Below are 23,751 nucleotides of genomic sequence, written 5' to 3' on the forward strand. Positions count from 1 at the left end.
TTTGGCAATCAAAACAAATCAAGACATTGGATAAATGAATATTCATTTATTTACGATTGTCGCAAATTGATTTGATTTTTATGTTAAGCCTTAAGAAGTTTCTATTTAAAATGCAAACATAAAAAAAGCCTAGAGCCTAGGTACCTAGCCTAAATAATTTCGCGGATACCAGGGCATCCATAAAATCCAATTCCGGAAGGACAGACACCTGAATGCATAATTAAGAGATCCTTCGACATGTGGAAGGGTATTCCACTACATTAATGTGCTACGGCTACGGAGGGTGGGGCTTAAATCTCTAGGCAGATTTTGAACTTGTCAGGTCCATATAATTTGTGCAAGTGTATGTGGCAGGTAAGCTCGAACGCACTTGTAACTGCTTCGTTGTTTCGTGAGCGAGTTTTGTTAACGAAGATGGATTTTTGTGCGGCCGTAGTCGTTTTAGTTGTTTTAGCCTAGTGTTTGGCTTTACCTTCGTGCAGTTTCAGCTTTTTGTTGGCTTTTTTATTGTAGCGACCTCGTCTCGTCCTCATCGTCCTCGTCGTCGTCGTCGTCCTGGCCCATGGGTGTACGTACTACGTATGTGTGTATGCGAGCCATAATAATGACGAAGGCATTAGAGCCATTGCATAGCCTACTTTTTGGGGGCCCGCAGAGTTTTTGGCCGAACAACAACAAGAAGCAACCACAATAAAGTGTAACATTAGCACGCACCAAAAACAACAACAAAAACAGCCAACTCAAAGGCAAATAGTTATTTTGGCCATTATTCTTAGCCGAGTTCTCTCACTCGCGGCTGGCTTTTATGATTATTTTTCAAGTTGGGCGGTGCATGGCCCTAATTACGTTTGAATTACCCAAGATGAGTGGGTTGCTTGTTGCTTTCAAACATTGCAACAGAGAGCCACAAATGTTGCAACTTGCAACCGAAACACAAAATGAAAAAAAAGGTTGCAGGCCACGCCCCCCAGGCCCCATTTTATAAATCACCATTTGCGGGGAATATCGAACAGGCCAGCAAACGGATGCGAAACTTTCGGCCATGTCTGCCGTTGTCTGAGCCAGTTACTACTCAAAGTCAATAATTTACACCGAGAAACAAAACACTTTTGAGGTCAATTTTGGTTTCCTCGACATGAAAATTCTCCCCAATTTTCCCCAACACGAATTCCTTTCGTTTATTTTTGGCCGAGCCCCAACTCTTTGTTTCCGATTGTGGAAAATGTCAGGCTCTGGTGCTCAGGTGGTGCTGTTCCTTATCAGCCGCCTCGATCGCCTTATAAACGATTTTTGTAATCGCTGCGACAGCATAAAGAATTAGCTGGATGTTGGGGGTTTGGGACTTCTAGAAACAATTCACTATGAAAAATAAACTAACTTTTAATTGCGCATTTTGCCTTTAGAATCATGGTATTTATCATTGTCATTTTTCCATGACATGGGAATTTCATAATAACCGACTCAGAGCCCCAGTCAATGCGCTCACATTTGATAATATTTAGCTCTCATTCATGTAGATACTGGAGACTTCCTGTTCTTGAATCCAACTTATGTCAACGCCCAGAGACGCCTCAACGCCTCTGATAAGAAAACTCGTTCTGGGAAATAACTTGAAAATGCACTGTAAGCTTCTACTCTTATTTTTATAAACAATAATTTCCCCTTTTTTAACTTTTCTTTTATTTAATCTTAAACCTTCTATTTCTACGTACCTAAACAATTATTCCATAACTAAACGTGCCACATTGCTTTTGTTGCGAATTCATTTGTTACACGCACGGCGAACGGAAACGCTTTCCAGAAAATATTCACGAAAATCCAAGGGGGATCCAGTAATTAGGATACATTTCTCTTTGGGTCCAAGAACGATGGGATAAACTAAATTAATTTTAGATTTAATTTCTTTAATTCATATGTAACATCGTGTATAATCAAAAGAATGGTAAAGATTTAAAAGATAAATAGGTTTATAAAGCCTTGTAATTTATTTAAGTTTATATTTGCTTGAATGAAATCATCCAAAAATACTAACTTAATTACATTTTTCCATATTTTTATTATATTTTAGGGATATTACCCACCGTACAATCTACGCAAATCGTCCATAAACGAGTCAGACGAAATGTAATATAGCTTTATATGTATAGTCAAAGTACAAAAAGGTACCTACATATTTAAATGTATAAATAAATTTTCTTTAATTATTATTCAGAAAGAATGGCCGGATTCAATTTACCATGCGGCAAAAGTCCTAAATTTATTTTGGATATTTATTTCTTGACGTTATTGATAAATGTTCCTGGCCAACAGTCGCAGCAACAAGAACAAAAAAAAGCTAAAACGGAAAACAAGCAGGAAAATTATATAGAAAAATCACGGAATCTTTTGACCAAATCAGAGACTGCAACGAATTGGAGGTGCCGCCTTCGAGAAGGTAAGGCCCTTACCGCCCATCAGGCGATTGTAATTAAAGAACTAATTCCCTTTCAACAATCTGGGCGTCATGTTTTTGGTCTTAACTGATGATTAATTAGTGCGACTTTGGAGTTTCTCCGTCTAGCAACCAGCGATATATAATTTTCTCACGAAATCTCATTCGGGGTGTACTCATGCCTAGAGGTCATCATAGTTCTGCTGATTACAACGCCAGGACCGCATTAGCGGCTCCAAAGAATGCCAATTTAAGTCCTTTAATTCCATATTATGACCAGGTCTAATTGCATATAGACACACACTTTCACCAAGTCACCAAGGCATGCAAGTTGGTTTTCGTGCGTTCCAGGACATGCACACACCACCAAGTCAGAGGTGGGTCTAAGGACTGACGAGGGCCTGAGGGTAGGTCGTCTTACTGCCACCGACAGTTGCATGCAAAGCCAGGCCAACAGAGCTTCGATAGCCACTGCTCCTTGTTAGCCTTGTCTCTTGGCCAACACTTGACCAAATAACCTTTCCATGACTTTCCCAATTTATCATTCTCGGCCATTCGGGCCACTCCATTGCCACCTAAATGCAGCCAAATGCATGCTAAATATTCGTACTACCCTTCTAAGCTGTTTTGTGAATTATTTCAAGTTCATTTGTTAATGTACACCTTGATTTTTAGCAAAGGGGCGACACTTTTGGGGGACTTTTGGCCATTCCGTTACGTATACGCAGTGTGGCCTGCCCTCGAGAACAGTTCCCTTAGCATGTCATGTTGGCCCAGGCTAAAAAAATAAAGAAAAACATAAAAATAACTGCGAAATGCTAAAGCTCACGAACATATTCGAATAACTCATGCGTGGTCAGGTCAAGACGTCATTGCTGGAGCTCTAGGAATCCTGATCCTTAGGGGGTGACTATAAAGATTGCTTAATTTCCTCAAAGTCTGGTGGTTGAAATGAATTAGAATATTTTATATTAACTATACGTTTCAGGATGCTTAATAGCTTTATTAGGGACTTAGCATTAGGGTCTTGAAAATAAGTGAAATAATCTATAAAGAGCTTATAACTGCAGCTATATAACTTAACTTTACGCACCTAATTTACCTTAGAGCCTTAGAAAACCCTCATCTTACCTTGAAGCTAATATTCCCTATTCTATGTAATACAAAGAAACCTGAAACCTGACAAAACTGATTTTAACAAAAAATATGTGACGAACTCAATGACCTATCTTCAGACGAAAACTAATTAGTAGCGGCGTCATCATTGTCGGACATAGTTCATTATTCATTCCAAAAACCAAGGGGTTTGGTCAGGAAGGGCGAAATGGAACAGTCTGTGGTCACCCTGCACCCTATACAGTGTACACCCGACAAATATGCAAATTTACGCACATCAAAAAAGTGAAAGTTCCAGAGAGGTGACCATTAAACCCGAAAACGCAGGAGCAAAGTACTCGCACAAAAAATCAATGCAGCAGAGCCAGTCGAGAGCACAGCTATGTGGTCAGTGGAGGGATTTGGAGGGAGAAGGGCCTGGAGTTGGGCTCCCCGCGGTCAGAACACGATTAAACCGCACTGATTATGGGTTACGACCATTTCTTATGGTAGCCCAGAAGCGCCAAAAACTTCTTCAACAAAATTGCCCATGCAAACCGGACTTGGTCCGAGGAGAGTCCTTACTCCGAGACCATTGATGACGGCCTGGTTGCACGCAATCCATGACATCATCAAAATGTTCGGTAGCTCCTTCGGTAGCTCCCGAAATCGTTTTTGTTGGCTTCTTCAGAATATTTGCCCAACAGCCGAAGCCACCGACAATTAGTTGGAGTACTATGGGGTGGCTATAACCCCCAACTCACCCACCCAGGACACTCTTGCAAAAAATCAGTAAAAAACCGTAGGAATGCCAATGCACCTTGCTAAGTTATTCTAATAAAGTTTAAGGGGAAGCCCCGCCCCGCCGTCAAGAGCAGTGAACTTGTCCTGGAGTTTTGATCCTGAGTGACATTCCTTAATTGGAATTCAAATTAAAAAGTGCCTGAATTTAATCGCCTTTTCACTCGTTGTATTATTAAAATGCAATTATTTCGGATTCGGATTTACTGTGGCGTTGGTCGCACCACAATTTCCTTCGCCAGGACATGCAATCTTCAATTGTTTGTCATTACGGCAATCTCAATGTAAATGCCTGACCTTTGGCGATTACTCACTCCTCCTTACTCCACATTCTGGTAAATGGGGAAAAGCTTTAACCCTTAATGGTAGATGAATCAGTTTTGGTTTTAAATTGTTTGGCTTCTTAAACAACATCTTGGTATCATTTAGTATTTCAAGGATATTGGTCCTTACTGGTCCTAAGATTTGAAACTCTCTTTTGACTAAAACAAGATCTTATCTAAGCCATAAATACTTCAGTTCAAGTGGAAGTTGTTTCAAAGTCAAATCAAAAGAGTTAAACTTTCGAAAACCGTGCGAAACAAGATAAGAGACCGAGGACCGAGGCGAGAAACTCCACACGGAAGAACCTCCACGATGGGTCCTCCACCTTCCACCCATCCAAGTTATTGGTTCTAGCAAAATGTTTGTTTGTTTCGTGTTTTATCGCGGCACGTGTCCCGAATTTACACGAAATGAGTAACTTCCGTTCTCATGAATGAAAAATTACTTACCAAAGTATCAACAAACGGATACAGGGCATGCGGTACCTGGGCCCCTGGTCCGGCTTCATGGATTTTCAATTTTCTCACCTCTACTAGTGGGTCCTACCCAGGCGTAGCCTAATCTATGACTAATTATCGGAGCGACTTAATCGCTGGCACAAGTCAATGTACCATAAAAGCAGGTTAATTCTATGCAATTTCGCATAGAGTCCGTGATTACTTTTCCTTCGAGCAGACGTATTAATTACAAAACGTGGTACATTAGGTCAACACTCGCTTTCTGTTCCTTTTAATGCTAATTACAAGAACTAAGCGTGAGCCGTTTTCCAAGGAACTAAGCTTTCCCACAGAAACTACACGGGCTTACTTTCATATTTTCAATAAAGGTTCTTGGTTATTTATTTTCTAAATCCAATCTTCTCCAATCGTATCATTTAAAAAAGGACATCATCATATGGGGAGAACTTTAATGCGTATATTATTTATTTTATTTGCGTAAGATAACATTTGACCACAACTTTAGCACGAGAATTGAAGGGGAGTTCAGTTCAGTTTGATAGCTGCGAGTTCGACAGGTTAGAATTGGACAGGTTCGAGCTGTGCTCCGAGTCGGAGGATGGACCCGGATGCGAAGGCGCCTGCTGGAGCTGCTGTTGCGTTGGCTGCTGCTGCTGAGGGTGCTGGGAATGGGGATGATGCGACGACGGCTGCTTCGACTGGATGGCAGTGCCCGATTCATAGTTGATCCGGATCCACTGGCCCTCGGTGTTCTCCTTCCACAGTGTGACATTGTTATCGCCCCCGGTGACGGCCAGTATATTTCCGGTAGTGGACCAAGAAATGCTCCACACGGCGTCGTCGAATGTGTGCAGCACGTTGTAGGACCACTGTGTCAGGTCTGCGTTGCTGGTCCAAACGATGACGTGCCGATCCTGGGAGGCCGTGGCAATCTGCGAGCGGGGCAAGCCGATCGACGGCGCCCAGGCCACGTCGCGCACCCAATCAGAATGTGCCTCAAGACGCTGCTCCTCCACCCAGCGATCATTGTCTTCACGCCAGATCTTCACGAGATTGTCGCATCCGCCGCTCACTAAACGCTTCACGGCAGTCGATCGGGATGTGACGCGCTGGTCGAAGGCTGGATCAGGCGCCTGAGCCGGGCACCATGAAATGGCATTCACACCAATAGTGTGAGCGTTTGGTATCTTCTTGGCATCCCAAGAGCCATATTCCGTGTTGCAGGTGAGCACCGATATCGAGCCATCGGAGCTGGCGCAGGCCAGAACTAGTCCATACTCCGAGGGAGCAAAATCCACAGAGTTCACTGAAGAGTCGTGGTTGCTGTATTCATAACTGAAATGCGGCAAGAACACAAGAGCAAAGATTAGATGTGGCAGCCGAGCAAGTGATAACAGTTCCGAAAACATATGCACAACATGAGGTCTTTTGGATGTATTGTGTGGGGAACCAAGTACTGATAAAAGCAATATTGGTACTCTAAACTATATTCCAGCTATATATATTAAATATTTAATTATTTTAGATTGAAGCTGGTATAACTAAATATTTAACATCCAAAACATAACATTAATTATACAAATGTATACATAAGGTATCCACTAGTCGACTCTCTCAAAGCATTTATTGTTTATTGGTGTGCTTGGGGGTCGGGTCTGTGTTTGTGTGTGCCCCGTAATACTTACAGTTTACTCCAGTCCCGGGGCGTCGTCGATTTCCAGACAATCACCTTGCGATCATAGGAGCAAGAAGCTAGGATGTTTCCGAACTTAGGGTGCGCCCATGCCACCTGCCACACAGGACCCTGGTGGCCCTTGAGCTCAGCCAGCGCCTTGTTGTTCTTACGGGAGTGGAAGATGCGGACGCTGCCATCAGAGGAGCAAGTGGCCAGCAGCAGCCCGTAGAAGTCCAGCGCCGCATGGTGGACCATGTCCTCGTGCTCGGTGTCGATTTCCTGCAGCAGGCTCACCATCTTAGATGCAATATATTCGCCAAGTCGCCAGGTAAATTAAATAAATGCAAGTCGTGTTTTTTTCCGGCGCTTGACGTGGAACATGGAACGAGCAGTGTGACCAGTCGCAATCCACCTGACGGTCCCACTGGCAGCTGGTATTTTTTCGTGCGCGGACATCTTTTAAATTTTCTGTTTATAAATTTTATTTGCAAGGTAAAAGGTAATGGCCTCCTCTGCATACTTAAAACTATTATTATAAGCTTCAATTAATTTAAATAATTAAATTAATTGTCAAACCTGATCCGATTATGCCGTGACAGCTTTAAAATAATCGGTCATGTGCCATCACTAATCTCAGCTGCCATTGTGACCTGACAATTGACTGTTTTCCGTGCGAAAGTTTGCAATTCCAAAGGAAATTAAGGTAAAAATAGCATTATAAAGAAGGTTTAAAAGGTCTTAATGGCAACCGAAAACTGAAACAGAGACCCAGTAGGGACGACAGCTTACGAAACCGGCAGGAACCTCATAAATAACAAATCATATTACATAACCTTTTTAAGGTTACATATGAATAACCCGCGATTCTAATTGATTGTAATCCTCTCCAGATGCTGTCGCAATCCCTGCTGACTGGCATGCGTGTGCTGCGCACCGAAGCCCGCCGCAACATCGCCATCGTGGCCCCTGCCCTGAACAAGGCCTCTGATCCCATCCAGCAGCTTTTCCTGGACAAAGTGCGCGAGTACAAGCAGAAGAGCAGGTAGGAGTTGTAGTCAAGGATAATCATTTGGATTGGCTAACAATCAATTTATTGTTTCTCCACAGCGGCGGCAAACTGGTGGACCCCAACCCCGAAATCGAGCGCGAGATTAAGAACGAGCTGGATCGTGTGGCCAAGCAGTTCGGCAGCGACGGCAAGACCGACTTCACCAAGTTCCCCGATTTCAAGTTCCCCGATGTCAAGATCGACCCCATTTCGCAGCCTGCCAACTAGAGGCCCAACCTCCGCGTATGACTTAGTTTAATTGCTTTAAGTTTTGCTGCTGATTTCGTCTGCAAGTACACGGAAGAGGCGAAGGTGTCTCGGTACGTCTTAAAACATCCAATAAAATCGGAAAACCCAAAGCCCCAAGTTTGTAAAACAGTGTGAATCAAGTGTCTGTAACAGGGTGGAAAAATTAAGATAAATGCAATTCGTTTAACGCCTAAAATATATTCTTATGCTAAAGATACAAATTCTATAATCTAAAACACAACAAACATGAAGTTAACGCGGCGTGTTCAGTGCCTGTTGGACTGTCTGCTGGAGCAACTGCATCTTGTGGTTCACTGCCACCTTGCTGAAGGTGCTTAGCAGCGTTTTAATGTCCTTGCCGCTAATGAGAGGTACAAAGTTGCCCGCACAGGTGCAGAACTCGGCCAGATTTTCGCGCTTAATTTCGCTGCAACGGGCGCAGCGCAGATCCTGCAGGACATAAGACATCATCTTGCGCTGAAGGGCGTCCAGCATGCGCATTTCGATCTCCTCGTTGTCGTAAGCCACATAGCACTGGGCACAAAGCCAAACGGGTCTACAAAAAATAATATGAAAATAAATTCTGAGATATGGTCGGCTATACTTACACTCCATCCTTCATGGCTCGGTGCTTGTCCTTGCAGAGGTCCAGATCCCGGCAATGGTTGCAGGCCTTGCATATCACTTCGTTAATTACATGGCTGTCGCAGGGATCCGTCCATTCGGCCATATCCGAGAACTCGCCGATACCGACCAGCCTCAGCATGTTTCTGCGCAGCTCGTTGATTTGCTCCGCCAGAGTTTTGTCCACACTGAGAACCTTAATCAGTGTGCGGATGAGTTCCAGGCCGGGACTGGGCTTTCCTTTCCCATAGTTTTTATGCAGCTTAAGGATGAAGTCGAAAGCGGAGTGGGAAATGTCCCGAATCGCTTGCTCAGTAGTTTTCTTTTCGGCCAGCGACTGCATAAAAAGGGTTAGCAGGGATTCGAACTTCTCCCGGCACTCATTTTCATCCGGCAAGTGTTCCCCGATGGTCCAATTCAGCTCCAGAGACAGTTCCTCCTCTTGATCAGCCTCGGTCTCCACGATTTCCACGGGATCTCGGTTCTCCGCGTCCTCATCTTCATCATCATCCCCCTCCTCGACCTCATTCACTTCTGGATCCCTTCGCATCGTGGTGGAGACTATGGAGGACACAGTTTCATCTATTCCCTTGGGTAGTTTCCCACGGATACCCGAGAAATTCGCCTGATCCATCCAGAGCATAAAGTTCCAGCACTGCTCGAAGCTCAGCTGAATGGAGTGGAACATCTCCTTGTTCCTCAAGCTCTGCACGATGTAGTCGACGTAGCCTAGGGCATCGGAGACAGACTTCTTGCCGGAACTCAAGATGATCCGATTGAAGTCTGCATATACAATGGTGGCTCCCAACCTCTTGAACTCGGCGATGATCCGCAGGAACATTTTTCTCATCAAGTTGTTTAGGGATCGGCGAAGGGCAGGATCGTACAGCAGCGCGTTACTGGAGCGCACCCACCGGTAGAAGTGGACGATCTGGAAGTCGGAGAAGATGTTCCGGTTGATGGAGACCTCACGCAGCCACCCATTGACCATGGAACGCATCACCCGGAAGGCAGCCGAGCAGAGAGCCGTTTCATCGTAGCTGGGAAGCGTGGCCGCGGGTACCGTTCCGATCATTTCCTCCAAGGAAACCTGGGGCATCACATCGAAGGTAATCGCCGAGGAGGCTCCTTCCATTTCTTGTATCCTGGTGGACTGCAAAAGGGCACTAACCGCCAGACTGTCTAGCGCTAATTCCACGCACACATCCGGGTAGAAACCCGCCTTGTTCTGCACCACGCTGATGCTCTCCTCAAACTCGGCAAGCAGCCGGCTGTCATCCGCCTCCCGGCCTCCCAGATCCGGCCTGGTGCTGGCCGACCACCAGAGCACAAAGTTGTGCCGCTGCAACAAACGTGCAAAGAAAAGGTCGGCTCCAAAGAGCACGGTATCCGGTGGCATGTTCCCGATGGGCACATGGAAGTAGCGACACTGATCCAGCATCAGATCCAACACGTTGTTCAGGTTGAGGAAGTGCCGGACTACTGCCCGGGAGCCCTGTCGCTGCCAATCCAGTCCCGACAGCAAGCTGGCATCATCGGAGATGTGGATCTGGGCCTGGGGGAATTCTAGCAAGATGGGCATGGCCAGGCTGAGTTTGCGCGCCTCCAGTGCGGTTTGCAGGCACAGAATGGTCGGGCCCTGGTGCTCCTGCTTGTAGGTGGTGAGTGCCCGCTGAATATGCCTGTAAATCTGCTTGACATCCACCTCGATGAGCACCTCAAACGTGTAATCCTCCACAGGAATCTTGTCTTGCTCGGCAGTAGTCAAGTTTCGAATGAGCGCCAAACGCTCCGCAGTATACAGTTGCCGCATGTTAGGCATTTGATTGGCTCGCACTGTGTCCAATGCGAATATGTAACCCTTCTTGCTGGGCATCAGGATCAGGGACCAGATCTCCTTCTTGGCTGTCGGGGTGTTGTGTTGGTACAGGTAGATCTTCCGCATCCTGTGGTTCGCACTTGCCAGGTACTTAACCTGCGTTTGGGGTCGCTGCTCCAACTGCTCGATGGTGAAGCTCTCAAGATCCTTGGTGGCCAGCTGGGCCAGCCGCCGAGCCTCCTCGCGCTGCACTCCGCATATGCAGCCCATATCCATCAGCGCACGGAACTCCAGGGTCATTTGGGTCTCGTAGATGCCCTCGATATCCGGCGTGGCCAAATCCGCCAACATGCCCAGCGAGTTGTCCCTGAACAGCTGCTCCGGAACACTGTACCTGTAGAGATTGAAAACGGGTCGGGAGCGAGGCAAAACTCTGTTCACCTTGCGCCACAACTGACCCTCCTCTGGAGGAGCAGCACTCCTCTGGTTGACATAGAATATCCTCGGAACTGTCAGCTTTATCCTGTGAAGCTCTTCTCCAATCAGAGCCCATACGGTGAAGTGGCCGAGATCATCGATGGGTACCAGTTGCAGGATCTGCCAGGGTTGATCTAGCAGAGTACGTTGGGCTCGTCGCAGGAAGCCGCCTAGGGTAGATGCCGATCCTGTAGCTCTGGCCACTGGGGCTGAGTCGTCGCCACGGGAGCGTTTGTTGGCCTGGCGACTCTTCTGTCGCTGCTCCTGCTGCCACTTCCACTTGCGTTTCTGGAAGCGGACCCACTCCACGATGGTTTTCCTGGTCTCCCCAATAGGCGGAGGAGCACCAAGAGCCTGTCGCCAAGTGGTTGCCTGTGGTGTAGTTTCTTGATCCTCCTCCCCGTCATCCGCTTGTGTCCTCTTCCTCTTTGTGACTATGGGGCGTCCGCCGACGTCCTCCCCTCCATCCCTGCCAGCTAGATCCTCCATATCCGCCAGCTTATCCTCCGAAGAAACCAATGGCTTCGGTTTGGGCCTACTGGTGAACATCTCGTTGATCCTGCGCTGCTTCAGCACATCATTCTTCTCCAGCATCTTTTTGTGCAACCAATCGGGGTGCTGAACTCTGGGCACTGGATTGGCCAATCCCTGCAGAGCTGCCGGAATGGTAATGATCTTTTGTATGGTGCCACCCAAACGCTCTATGTAGTAGTTCCAGTCCAGAACATCTCGAATATCCGCATCGCCCATCGTGGAGTCCTTAAGCCAGCGACGAAGATGATGCCGCCGGACACTCGGTTCCGACTGGAAAATGGCCAACGGAATGGCTCTCTCCGTAACTGGAGCACCCTCTGGTTTCTTGGAGATGATGTACTTGCACGCCAAGCCTGCATCCTTGACCATTTGTTCGCCCAGGAACTCTGCCAACCGCTTGGCCGTGGAAATGGATGTGCTCTTCTGAGCACCATATTCCTCCAGTTTCTTAGACATGCTCTTGTTCTCAGCAATCAGCTCGAACAGCTCCGAGTCGGGCAGATTGGATCCCCGGCTGTAGAGGACGTCCAACCAGTAGTCTGCCACCTTGGCTACGGAGGCGTAACACTCCTCTAAGGTGCTCCCCGCCAGGAAAGCCTCGAAGACCGAACTCTGGAAGTTCTTGATCAGCTGCAACTCACCACGACGCTTCACCTCAAAGCCCTTAAGTTCGGCAAGGGATCCGTCAAAATTGAAAACGGCATAGCGCTTCTTCAGCTTCTTGCCCTCCTCCTTGGCGGCTGGCAGGACCATGGCCAGGTAGGGACCATCCACCTCAAAGAAGATAGAGTTCTCGTCTCGTATGTCGTACTTGGGCAGATCCCCATCCTTGTCCTTCCTTAACTCGTGGTACTGATCGTTGGTAAAGTGATCCTTCACCATGGTGTTCAGCACGGCATTCGGGTAGGATATGTTGATCTTCTTCTTTTTCTCGTGGCTAGTGTGGATGGTGAACTCTTGGGGAAAGGAGCCTGGCAGTATACACCAAATACCATCGGTGTCCAGCTCCAACGGGCGACCGACTCGTTCAATGATTTCCCTGGCCTTGGTAATGATATTGGAGCCCGTGAGACACACAATGCCTGCCATGGGCATGGAGTGCCACCTGGCGCCCCTCCTCATCACGTAGCCATAGAAAGAGTTCAGGATGCACTTGTGGGCCAGCTGCAGGGAGTCGTAGAGAACCTCTCGACCTTTGGCCGCCTTGATCTCAGCCGCATCTCCCGAGGCCACGGCAGCGCTTACCGAAGCCTTGGCCACCTTGGTAAGTCCTTTGTACTCGTACCGACGATCGCGGAAAGCACGGACAGTGTCCACATAGAAGCTGTTCTCCTTTTGGCATATAGTCGAGGTTCTGGTCTCCAGTTTGGTAAGCTTGGTTTTCTTGTAGGCCTTGCGGCAGTAATCCGTCAGACGTTTCTTTTCATACCCGGCCTGGTCCTCCTTGGATAGCTCGTGAAAAGCACGCTGCGGTCCACCCGGGAACAAAGGAGGAAACTTCTCCGTCTCCAACTGCTGCTGAATACGTTGAAACTCGTTTCGCGAAGCCGGCAACATCTCTCCGCGCCACAGCCAGTCCATGGAACGTTTGCAGCGGACTCCGGGCTTATTGAAATCGCAGGCGGCGCAATCCAGGTCACTCACCATAGCCGAGGGCTGCAGACGATTGGTCAAGATTATGTTTGGGTACATGGCGCCCACATCCAAGTGATAGATAACCGGCTGCTCCAGACGATTGGGAATATCGTGCAGGCCCTGTAGGCCCTGCAGAATCTCTTGGCGCACCTCATCCAGGTTAAGTACTTTCTCCATGGGAATGCCCTCCTCCACTTCGATGGCATGGCGCAGCACGGCGTCCAAATGCTCCTGGAGTTGCTTGACCATGGCAGGATCAAGCCTGAAACGACAGGGAATATCCGCACGAAACACGCCAGATTCCAGGGCTTCCACGTGACCTCCCACATAGGTCTCCGAGTCCAGGACATGCCCCTCGCTAGATAGCTTGTTCAGTTCTTGTTGGTGCTTGTTGGGGTAGACGATCTGGGCGTGGTAGGCCTCCACCATGAGAAGAGTCTCGCACAGAGTGCCGGAGCCCTTCCTTAAAATCTCATCCGGTTCCATGGGGATGATCGTGTTCAAGGCGAAGATAAAAGGATGCACATACTTCATGTATAAATAGTAGGTAGCCACTGCATCAGATACGGAGTAGTTGGCCAAAACTTGGGGCTGCTCCACGGCCATGCGACACATGTCCTCTGGATCGAGCTCCACGGGATCGTATCTCAGCTTCGCCTTGGCCACAGCCTTTAGGCCTTGCGACCCGACTGGCAAATAAGAATCTCTCTTCACCCAACAGAGACAATCCATGTGAATCGAGGGTCGACTGAGGTAGTTCCCATCCCTCACCTTGGAAAAACCAATCTCCTGCTTCATATCCAGGTCATAGACAGCCGCTCGGGTCTCCACAAAAGGCCAGTCGAAGAAGTCGCCGTTGTAGGTCACAACAATGTGAGGACGCACTTCCATGATATGATCAAAGAATTTCTGGAGCAGGTGCATCTCGTTCTCCTCGTTGTAGACTATGAAATTGCCCTCGAATTCCGGTTTGGGGGTGTACTCGAAGTCGTCCACATCCGAGGAGATGATCTCTCGGTTGGTTATCAAGTATCCCTGACCGTCAATCATATAGGAAATCATCATAATCTGATCCGTTTGGGCATCCGGGAACTTTAGCGGCAACTTTGTTGTTTCAATGTCAAATGCGAGAACCACGGGCTCAGGTCTCTCCAGGATGTCCGGCCTACTAGTGATGGTGGGCATCTCCACACCGCTCCTACAGCGGATGTTATACCACTGCCCACAGAAAATGCGAAGATCTATGGACACTCGCACATGATAAGGCACATCATGCTCCCGTATATCCACAATACAGTCCATGTAATCCTGCTGCTTCTTGGCCACCGAAGCGTCCTCGGAACCAGCCGAGGATTGTGCGAGCGATGTTGCCAACATTTGCATGTAGTAAGTATTGGATTTCTGTCGTTCCTGATTCCGTCTCACCGCGGCCATCAACTCCCGTCGCACTTTGGTCATGGCTGTTTGATTTAAGAAGGATAGTTTTATGTACTGCTGCTGCAGGCCTGACAAATGATTTGGCAGATCCAAGTCCTCTTTGCTTATGTGCTCCAGGCCACAGATCTGACCAGAGTACTTTCGCCCAAGGAATCGGGCCACTTCTAGATGCATGTTATCCTCTGGTCGAACCAGCAAATATGGCTGGTAGGCCACCGTGCATTTGAAACGGGAACCATCCATTTGGATGAAAAACAAATCCAGAGCAGCGATCAGTCTTCTGTCCTCATCCAGCACTTCGTTCTGCAGGGGAATGGGAAAGCTTTAAATGTTTTCATAGGTCTTTCCTCTTACCGAATGCATATTGATAAGGTAGCCAGTCCTCTCCTGACTGTCCTTAACCCTGTCAAAGCCATATTTGGAGTCGATCTTGTCGTTCTCCCGAGATTGTCGGTAGCCAGCCTCATTGTAAAAATCGTCACTGGAAAGTTTTTAAAACATGCTTAAACAATTTATTCAAACGTTTTAACACTCACCCTTCGGTTCTATTTTCGCTGACAAACTTCCCCGTATTTTGCAGAACTTTGGCTTTGCCGGACTCTGCCATTTTCGTCGTATTTTGTAAATATAAATAAAATAATATTATTAACAAATGCGCGCGTTTTTTGAAGTGTGACCAAGATACTTAAAGCTTTACTTCGACCTTCAACACTACATGACATGAAGCTGCCAGATTTTTAAACTCTCGCTAGATGATAATTTTTGCGTTATTTTTACGTCGGACCCGTAATTTTGGAAGGAATTATTCTTAAGTCCATTCTTTTGTTTAATGTTTCACGAAAACGACGTAAAACGCTCAAAACAACAAGGCCAATAAAGTCTTGTATGCAATAAGTTATCGATTTTTGGCGCCAAAAATAAATTTTTTGAACTGGACTACAAATTAACATACAAATATATATTTCCGTAGGAGCTTATTTATATGTTTCTATGACACTCATCGATATCTCTGTATCTTCGGCAATTGATATTCGATCCTTAAACGAATATATTGTAATTCAGGAATGCATGAGAACGCCCACAGCTTATATGGCCCACAGCGATGCCTATATCTTTTTCAGTTTTCATCCGATCCTTGAGCGGAATACCTTAAAAGATTTGTGAATCGATTCCCTACCGATCTGCATCAAAACCTACGAATAAATTTTTGGATCGATTTTTTGTCAATTTTTCCCTTGGACTCCCTTGAAAATTGGGAATTGCATGAGAACGGCTTATATGGCCCACAGTGATATCCATATCTTTTTCAGTTTTCATCCGATCCTTGAGCGGAATACCTTTAACGATTTGTGGATCGATTCCCTACCGATCTGCATCAAAACCTACGAATAAATTTTTGGATCGATTTTTTGTCAATTTTTCCCTTGGACTCCCTTGAAAATTGGGAATTGCATGAGAACGGCTTATATGGCCCACAGTGATATCCATATCTTTTTCAGTTTTCATCCGATCCTTGAGCGGAATACCTTTAACGATTTGTGGATCGATTCCCTACCGATCTGCATCAAAACCTACGAATAAATTTTTGGATCGATTTTTTGTCAATTTTTCCCTAGGACTCCCTTGAAAATTTGGAATTGCATGAGAACGGCTTATGCGGCCTACTGCGATGTCCATATCTTTTTCAGTTTTCATCCGATCCTTGAGCGGAATACCTTTAACGATTTGTGGATCGATTCCCTACCGATCTGCATTAAAACCCACAAATAAATTTTTGGAACGATTTTTTGTCAATTTTTCCCTAGGACTCCCTTGAAAATTTGGAATTGCATGAGAACGGCTTATGCGGCCTACTGCGATGTCCATATCTTTTTCAGTTTTCATCCGATCCTTGAGCGTAATACCTTTAACGATTTGCGGATCGATTCCCTACCGATCTGCATCAAAACCTACGAATAAATTTTTGGATCGATTTTTTGTCAATTTTTCCCTAGGACTCCCTTGAAAATTGGGAATTGCATGAGAATGGCTTATACGGCCTACTGCGATGTCCATATCTTTTTCAGTTTTCATCCGATCCTTGAGCGGAATACCTTTAACGATTTGTGGATCGATTCCCTACCGATCTGCATCAAAACCTACGAATAAATTTTTGGATCGATTTTTTGTCAATTTTTCCCTTGGACTCCCTTGAAAATTGGGAATTGCATGAGAACGGCTTATGCGGCCTACTGCGATGTCCATATCTTTTTCAGTTTTCATCCGATCCTTGAGCGGTATACCTTTAACGATTTGTGGATCGATTCCCTACCGATCTGCATTAAAACCTACGAATAAATTTTTGGATCGATTTTTTGTCAATTTTTCCCTTGGACTCCCTTGAAAATTGGGAATTGCATGAGAACGGCTTATGCGGCCTACTGCGATGTCCATATCTTTTTCAGTTTTCATCCGATCCTTGAGCGGTATACCTTTAACGATTTGTGGATCGATTCCCTACCGATCTGCATCAAAACCTTCGAATACATTTTTGGATCGATTTTTTGTCAATTTTTCCCTTGGACTCCCTTGAAAATTGGGAATTGCATGAGAACGGCTTATGCGGCCTACTGCGATGTCCATATCTTTTTCAGTTTTCATCCGATCCTTGAGCGGTATACCTTTAACGATTTGTGGATCGATTCCCTACCGATCTGCATCAAAACCTTCGAATACATTTTTGGATCGATTTTTTGTCAATTTTTCCCTTGGACTCCCTTGAAAATTGGGAATTGCATGAGAACGGCTTATGCGGCTTACTGCGATGTCCATATCTTTTTCAGTTTTCATCCGATCCTTGAGCGGTATACCTTTAACGATTTGTGGATCGATTCCCTACCGATCTGCATCAAAACCTTCGAATACATTTTTGGATCGATTTTTTGTCAATTTTTCCCTTGGACTCCCTTGAAAATTGGGAATTGCATGAGAACGGCTTATGCGGCCTACTGCGATGTCCATATCTTTTTCAGTTTTCATCCGATCCTTGAGCGGAATACCTTTAACGATTTGTGGATCGATTCCCTACCGATCTGCATCAAAACCTACGAATAAATTTTTGGATCGATTTTTTGTCAATTTTTCCCTAGGACTCCCTTGAAAATTTGGAATTGCATGAGAACGGCTTATGCGGCCTACTGCGATGTCCATATCTTTTTCAGTTTTCATCCGATCCTTGAGCGGAATACCTTTAACGATTTGTGGATCGATTCCCTACCGATCTGCATCAAAACCTTCGAATAAATTTTTGGATCGATTTTTTGTCAATTTTTCCCTTGGACTCCCTTGAAAATTGGGAATTGCATGAGAACGGCTTATGCGGCCTACTGCGATGTCCATATCATTTTCAGTTTTCATCCGATCCTTGAGCGGTATACCTTTAACGATTTGTGGATCGATTCCCTACCGATCTGCATCAAAACCTTCGAATACATTTTTGGATCGATTTTTTGTCAATTTTTCCCTTGGACTCCCTTGAAAATTGGGAATTGCATGAGAACGGCTTATGCGGCCTACTGCGATGTCCATATCTTTTTCAGTTTTCATCCGATCCTTGAGCGGAATACCTTTAACGATTTGTGGATCGATTCCCTACCGATCTGCATCAAAACCTTCAAATATATTTTTAAATCCACTTTTGTTTTTTAATATTTGGCATGGTTTTTTTTTTTTGTAAAATTTTATTTTATTTAAAATATGTTTATGGAGATGTGTCTTAAATGTAATTATATTTTTGGCCATCAGCTGCTAGGCACTTCAGTTGTGGTGCTGGACATGTGTGCTCCGGCGCTTTTCCCCACTGCTGTAATTTTCCAGTTCTCACACACACACCACCGAGTTCATTCATAAAAATCCGGCTCACCTACACGAGTTGTAAAAATGCAGTTGCTGCAAGCGCTCTCGGGTGGGTTTCTCTCCGGAGCACTTGTTGCCCCTTCGTGTGTGTTACCTTTCCACCGAGGTTGACAATCTCACTGCCAGTCAACCGTAGTGCTGTTGCACGTGTTTCGTTATGCAAGGCTGGCTCCCTTCGGCAGGAAAATCGGGAATACGGGATAGGGACTGGGACTGGGACTGGAATCTGGGATCTTATTGCCCTTTTTTCTGGGTGCAGCTGGTTTGGTTTCTGCCGCCCCTGCGTGCACTTATGCTTCGCCTGTGTGTAATTTATGCGAAATGCGTTGCCAGAATATGAAAACACCAGCACAGCACCCCCTATGCCCCACTCCCCGGCACATATAAACCTGTTTTTGTTTTTGGTGATCGCCCCATGCACACCCACACACACTCGCACACGTATTGGCACTTACACACAGTTCTGAGCCAGCAGATTTTTTTTTTAGTTTGTTGCTATTTTTTGTCGTCCGCGACACTTTGTTTTTTTCTGCTTAAAATATGTAGTTCTGATTTTCTTTTTTGCTCTATGCGAGTGGGGAAAATCGATGCTCCCTCGCCCCCACGCAGAGATTGCTCTTTGTTTTGCTGAAAACAAAATAATATTTTAAATTATACTAAGGTTAAGAATAAAAACAAAGAATAATTAATCTAAAAACACTTTCTATTTCATTTTTTGAGATTTCCATCAGGTGTTATCAGTACTGATAACAGTGATGCTTAGGAGTTTCGTCATCAGCTCTTTCCATAAATATTATTATTGCATTAAATTATGACTTGTTTTTCATACCTCAGCTAGAAAGAGATTAAAATAGTTTTATTTTTTATACATTATTTTATTATTGAGTTTAATTGCTGCTCAGTACTCTCTCACTGCCGCCTGTTGAACTTCGAGAGCGGAGGAATAATACATTACTTGTAATGGAAACAGAGTCTGATAACTATTAAATGCAAAAAAAATATGGAAAATTACTTTGTAGGAAACTAAGTTTTTTAAATAAATTTTTACTTTTTTTTTAAATAAAAACTCTTCCGTCTCTCTTTAATATCTACTAAATAGAAAATATTCAAAACCATTACTGGTAATCCATTCCGTAATGAACTCTCTCGCAGTGATTCGACTCTCACTTAGCCGACCAGGCCCGAATGGATTTCGGGCTCTGAGTGTCGAGGGTTTGTATTCGATCACTCGTTTTTTTCACTCATCGCGTTCGGACGGCTCTGCGGAAACGGAAAGAGTAACCTTAGCAGCGAGCGAGTGAGGTGATAGCGCGGCATAACGGTCCAAAACACCATTTTAATGAAACAACAATGAGATCAATAATTAATTAATATATGTAAATATAAATAAAGATACTTGGCGTCCAGCCCCAGGCCAAAATCCAGTGGCCAGTGATTGTGTGAGTGCAATAGAAACCGCAGAGATAATCGAGCATCGCTCTCTCCCCAACACTCTCCCCAACCACGGTGCGCGCGCAATTCGCTAAAAAGTGCAAGTTTGTTTAAATCGAATCTGAAGAGAACCAGAACCAGGAATATATAGCCAAAATCCATCACAAAACCACTCTGCCCAAATCTGCCAGTGCGTGTGTGTGTGTTTGTGTGTGTGTTCGGTTCCTCCTTTCTTCGGTTCTTGTTTCGCCGCATCGCCTTTCGTATCGCCTTTCGCGTCCTATAAGCCGGCCTAAACCGTCTCCTCTTCATCCTGCGCCCCTACTATCCTTTGTCTCCGGCACGTAATCTCTCTCTCTCTCTGTGGCCAGTACCCCGATATTCGCGTTTACGGCCCTAATCAACCTGCTGATCCCAGATCCCACATCCCAGATCCCAGAGGGCTCTAAGAAAGAGAGGCCTAGTCGGCGATATCCCGATCAAGATAGTCCACCTAACTCTAATTTGAAGCTGTAATTAATTTGGATACCCTAATAAAACCCAACGCACGAGCAAGAGCCAGGCCCCCAGTCCCCAGCGGTTCTAGAAGGGCGCTGTTTTATTGCCCCGCACCGGTGAGTGAAGTGAAGTGTTGAAAACAGTAGTTCAAGTATTATTTTTTTGTGCCCCTGGCTTCATTTTCCGCCGCATGCACTGAGAGAAACTCAGTTGGCTCAAGTGCTCCATCGCATCAAATGGCAATCAAAAGTTATCCCGGTTTCTCCGCCTGTCTGTAAACCCTTTCCAGCACGATCGCGATAGTTTGGGTTTGGTGTTGCCTGTTTTCTTGAATGAATCTAGGAAAAAAAAAAAACTGGTTTGGCCGCCGAGCGATCTCGCCTCGATTCAGGATTGCTGCGGCGGCTCTACAAACTTGTTGTGGCCAACAGAATTTGAATTGGTTTTCTACCTCTTCATAGCCAAGTTAACTAGCTTGGTGTGTGTGTGTGTGTGTGTGTGAGGCACTTCCACAACCCTTGTGGGAACTCTATCGAAATTACTACTGTTCCTTTTACAGCTTCCGGTGCCGCAGATGAGCTTCTATGCCCTTTGATTGCATTTGGGTCGATCATTTAATGGCAGAGAGATTCTTTAAATCTGTAATTCTGTAATCGAGAATGTGTGAAATGTTTTGGGCCAAGATTTCTAACCGACTTAGGTATCAATAAAATAGATACGGGAGCTCTGCTACAATTTTAACCTTTTGAGTTGGGGAACTGAAGGGGGCATCTAACAAGATGTATAATTGGGATTTTCCTGTCGATACCTCTACCTGATAGCCCTATCGGAGGATTAAAAGAAAATTAGTATTTGATACCAGAATGGAAGGGTTTATAAAATTGAAGAAGTATTCCATTCTTAATTACACTTTCTATGAAAGGACTGGAACTACCAAGATCTATCACCAAAGTTGCAAGGAACAAACAATTAATGATAAGAAATTACTGCCACAATTGATCTGTGGCTCTCCCTCGCCTGTTGCACGCCCTTGGCGATCGATCGCTGGGAAGACCAGTTCAAGATCCTTTTCCATAAATACCCACAGACAATTACGGTTCAGTGGATCTCTTGCTGGCTGGTTCGTTGCCCCATGCCACGCTAAACTCGGTACGGTATGGTACGGTACGGATTCTGCGCCGGGTCGGTCGGGACCAATGCTAAAAGTATCAACCTGCTGCAGACAGGCCGAGATCAAGATCGATCCCATGACAAGACAACTCACAGATACTCGCTCGCACACAAACCCAAAACACCAGATACAGATACAGAGAGAAACACATGTGCGCAGGCAGGTCCGAGGATCATCTTAGGACGGGATGGAATGGGATGGGATGGGATCGAAGATCCCTTCTTTCCAGCGAACATTTTTTGAAGAGGGAAAAGAGCAGCAGAAGCAGCAGTGGCAGAAGCAGCAAATGCGACTAAATGTGTATTCTACCGTTACGTACACACCGAAAAATTGCACCCCTATAGTTGCTGTTGTTGTTGTAGTCGTCTGGTCGAGGAGTGTGCACCATATCGAAAGATCATATTCGTTTACAATCTGTTCCTGAAGCATCTGCTGCGCACAGGCTCCAGACCCCGACCCAGACCCCGGCCCAGACTCGGGCTTGAAGCCGCACACCGAGACACAAAGATACTAAGATTTTCAAGATACAAAGATACTCTCTTCTGCGGTCCACTTACTCCGCCCTCCCAACTGCTCTTTTTCCAGGGAAAACATATGCTCCGATTTTTGGATTTCATGTGGCTCTTTGGCTGTTTGGCTGTTTGTTGTCGCCTCTTTAGTTGATTTTCCCCCATTTTTTGGTTTTCGGTTATCTGTGTGTGTCTGGCCGATAAGGTTGGCTCAGATAGTTTGCCGATTGCGACTCTCTTCGAGTAGACTCTAGTACCATGTCCTTTAGCCACTTTCATTTGATTCCATTTAGTTTTTAGTTTGTTTTGCTGACTCTCCAAATCCACTATCTATTGGAAAACGGGGAATTCGTGCTTGATAAGGATGATTTGTTTGAAAAATTCAAAATGAAACGTGATACTTGCCGCGAATTGTATTCCATCGATAAGGTCTGAGCTCCAGCATAATCGCGATTGAAGAAAGGTCTCATTATAAACTATTATAGTTCCCTGATCCCAGCGACCTATTGCGTAACCTGCCCTATTTGTCAGGCACTTTCCTGAGCCAAACTGAGAAATCAATTCGACTTGCCAAGAGCTGCCAATTATCTTGGCCACTTTTATGCGTCAATAAATTATTTTCGTGTGAAAGGAACACTTAGTATTTCTACCATATTCAAAATGCATTCGCCAGTCTATATATATCCCACCGACCGAGTGCATATACATATATATATGTTATTTCTGCGCAGATTTAGTAATTGCAGAGTGCCGAGAGGCGCGAAATAAATCAACTTTTTGTGGAGCTTGTGGACTGCATCGCTGACTTTATTATCCATTTAAATGTTGATTAACTTAAATTCGCTTTAGTGCACTCACTTGATTCCCTATACTATATGCTGATCTGGTTGGGAATTTAAATATATAACCATTGTGCCCAGCCGAGGCGTCACCGTGTACCGAAATCAGCAAATCAAATCGCAATTGATTTCGCAAGAGCAGAGCCACAAATTTATGCAACGATTCTTGGGCTGGTCTTTTGAGGGGGGCTCTATATTTTCAAGGGGTTGTAAATTAAATAAATTAAAGGAATAGAGCCTCAAATACAAGTTACTCCTTGCCTGATAATTTCAAAATATTATTCCAAAGGATCTTGGGTCTGGAAAGGGTCCATCCAGAGTCGGCTTGAAATCGAGCCTCTGAGCCATTTTTATTTTTGTTTTTATACCCTTTCAGAGGGTATTACGATTTTGGTCAAAAGTGTGCAAGGCAGTGAAGGAGATATCTCCGATATATATCCTCCGAAAGTATATATATTCTTGATCAGAATCACCTCAATATAAGCATGTCCTTCTGACGCCTGTCTGTTTCTAAGTACACTAGTCTCTCAGTTTTAAAGCTAATAACTTTAAACTCTGCCCACATCCTTTTTTTTTATTTGCTCGATATATATATATAAGTCGGAACGGTCGAGTATATCCTATAGCTGTCATATATGTAACTGAACGATCGAATATTACACAACCTTACTATTTTTAAAGACGCCTTGGGGGTGTTTCCAAAACTTGCATTAGAAAATTGATTTCATAGTGTGCATAGAATTCTCATAAGGATCGGCCAAATATATATGATCCTATATAAAATAATATATGTAAGGGTGTA

At 45.2% G+C, this 23,751-nt stretch overlaps 4 protein-coding genes across 5 annotated transcripts in view; 2 read left to right on the plus strand and 2 right to left on the minus strand.

Annotated features, from left to right (window-relative positions):
• Positions 1 to 5,544: 5,544 nt before the first annotated feature.
• On the minus strand, positions 5,545 to 7,199 carry LOC6499782 (protein SEC13 homolog). Its single transcript, XM_001953890.4, has 2 exons — positions 6,795 to 7,199; positions 5,545 to 6,444 (listed from the first exon to the last, which is right to left on the minus strand). The coding sequence occupies exons 1-2, from the start codon at positions 7,079 to 7,081 to the stop codon at positions 5,640 to 5,642; spliced, it is 1,092 nt and encodes a 363-aa protein (XP_001953926.1). The 5' UTR covers positions 7,082 to 7,199; the 3' UTR covers positions 5,545 to 5,639.
• A 143-nt stretch (positions 7,200 to 7,342) lies between these two features.
• LOC6500789 (ATP synthase-coupling factor 6, mitochondrial) lies at positions 7,343 to 8,191 on the plus strand. Its single transcript, XM_001953891.4, has 3 exons — positions 7,343 to 7,487; positions 7,675 to 7,826; positions 7,892 to 8,191. The coding sequence occupies exons 2-3, from the start codon at positions 7,675 to 7,677 to the stop codon at positions 8,058 to 8,060; spliced, it is 321 nt and encodes a 106-aa protein (XP_001953927.1). The 5' UTR covers positions 7,343 to 7,487; the 3' UTR covers positions 8,061 to 8,191.
• Positions 8,192 to 8,259: 68 nt separating this feature from the next.
• Positions 8,260 to 15,317, minus strand: LOC6499781 (DNA polymerase epsilon catalytic subunit 1). The gene is made up of 4 exons (XM_001953892.4): positions 15,144 to 15,317; positions 14,962 to 15,088; positions 8,690 to 14,910; positions 8,260 to 8,637 (listed from the first exon to the last, which is right to left on the minus strand). The coding sequence occupies exons 1-4, from the start codon at positions 15,212 to 15,214 to the stop codon at positions 8,334 to 8,336; spliced, it is 6,723 nt and encodes a 2,240-aa protein (XP_001953928.3). The 5' UTR covers positions 15,215 to 15,317; the 3' UTR covers positions 8,260 to 8,333.
• Positions 15,318 to 19,696: 4,379 nt separating this feature from the next.
• Positions 19,697 to 23,751, plus strand: part of LOC6500791 (ETS-like protein pointed) — a 50,256-nt gene continuing 46,201 nt past the window's right edge. Inside the window, exon 1 of one of the 2 annotated variants that reach the window (XM_014911240.2) lies at positions 19,697 to 20,546. The gene's annotated coding sequence lies outside the window, so the exon portion shown is untranslated. The remainder of the gene's footprint in view (positions 20,547 to 23,751) is intronic. The other variant, XM_032449526.1, reaches the window with a different exon arrangement.

The sequence above is a fragment of the Drosophila ananassae genome, chromosome 2L, assembly GCF_017639315.1.
Source record: "Drosophila ananassae strain 14024-0371.13 chromosome 2L, ASM1763931v2, whole genome shotgun sequence".
In the NCBI taxonomy this organism is placed as follows: domain Eukaryota; kingdom Metazoa; phylum Arthropoda; class Insecta; order Diptera; family Drosophilidae; genus Drosophila; species Drosophila ananassae.

What these genes read in the sequence shown, in the direction of transcription:
- LOC6499782 (XM_001953890.4), bottom strand. Translation starts at nt 7,081, where the DNA reads ATGGTGAGCCTGCTGCAGGAAATCGACACCGAGCACGAGGACATGGTC. An exon ending in CCCCGGGACTGGAGTAAACT is followed by an intron (nt 6,445 to 6,794) that starts GTAAGTATTACG and finishes GCCGCATTTCAG; the next exon opens with TTATGAATACAGCAACCACG.
- LOC6500789 (XM_001953891.4), top strand. Translation starts at nt 7,675, where the DNA reads ATGCTGTCGCAATCCCTGCTGACTGGCATGCGTGTGCTGCGCACCGAA. An exon ending in GAGTACAAGCAGAAGAGCAG is followed by an intron (nt 7,827 to 7,891) that starts GTAGGAGTTGTA and finishes GTTTCTCCACAG; the next exon opens with CGGCGGCAAACTGGTGGACC.
- LOC6499781 (XM_001953892.4), bottom strand. Translation starts at nt 15,214, where the DNA reads ATGGCAGAGTCCGGCAAAGCCAAAGTTCTGCAAAATACGGGGAAGTTT. An exon ending in AGCGAAAATAGAACCGAAGG is followed by an intron (nt 15,089 to 15,143) that starts GTGAGTGTTAAA and finishes AAAACTTTCCAG; the next exon opens with TGACGATTTTTACAATGAGG. An exon ending in CGAGCCATGAAGGATGGAGT is followed by an intron (nt 8,638 to 8,689) that starts GTAAGTATAGCC and finishes TATTTTTTGTAG; the next exon opens with ACCCGTTTGGCTTTGTGCCC.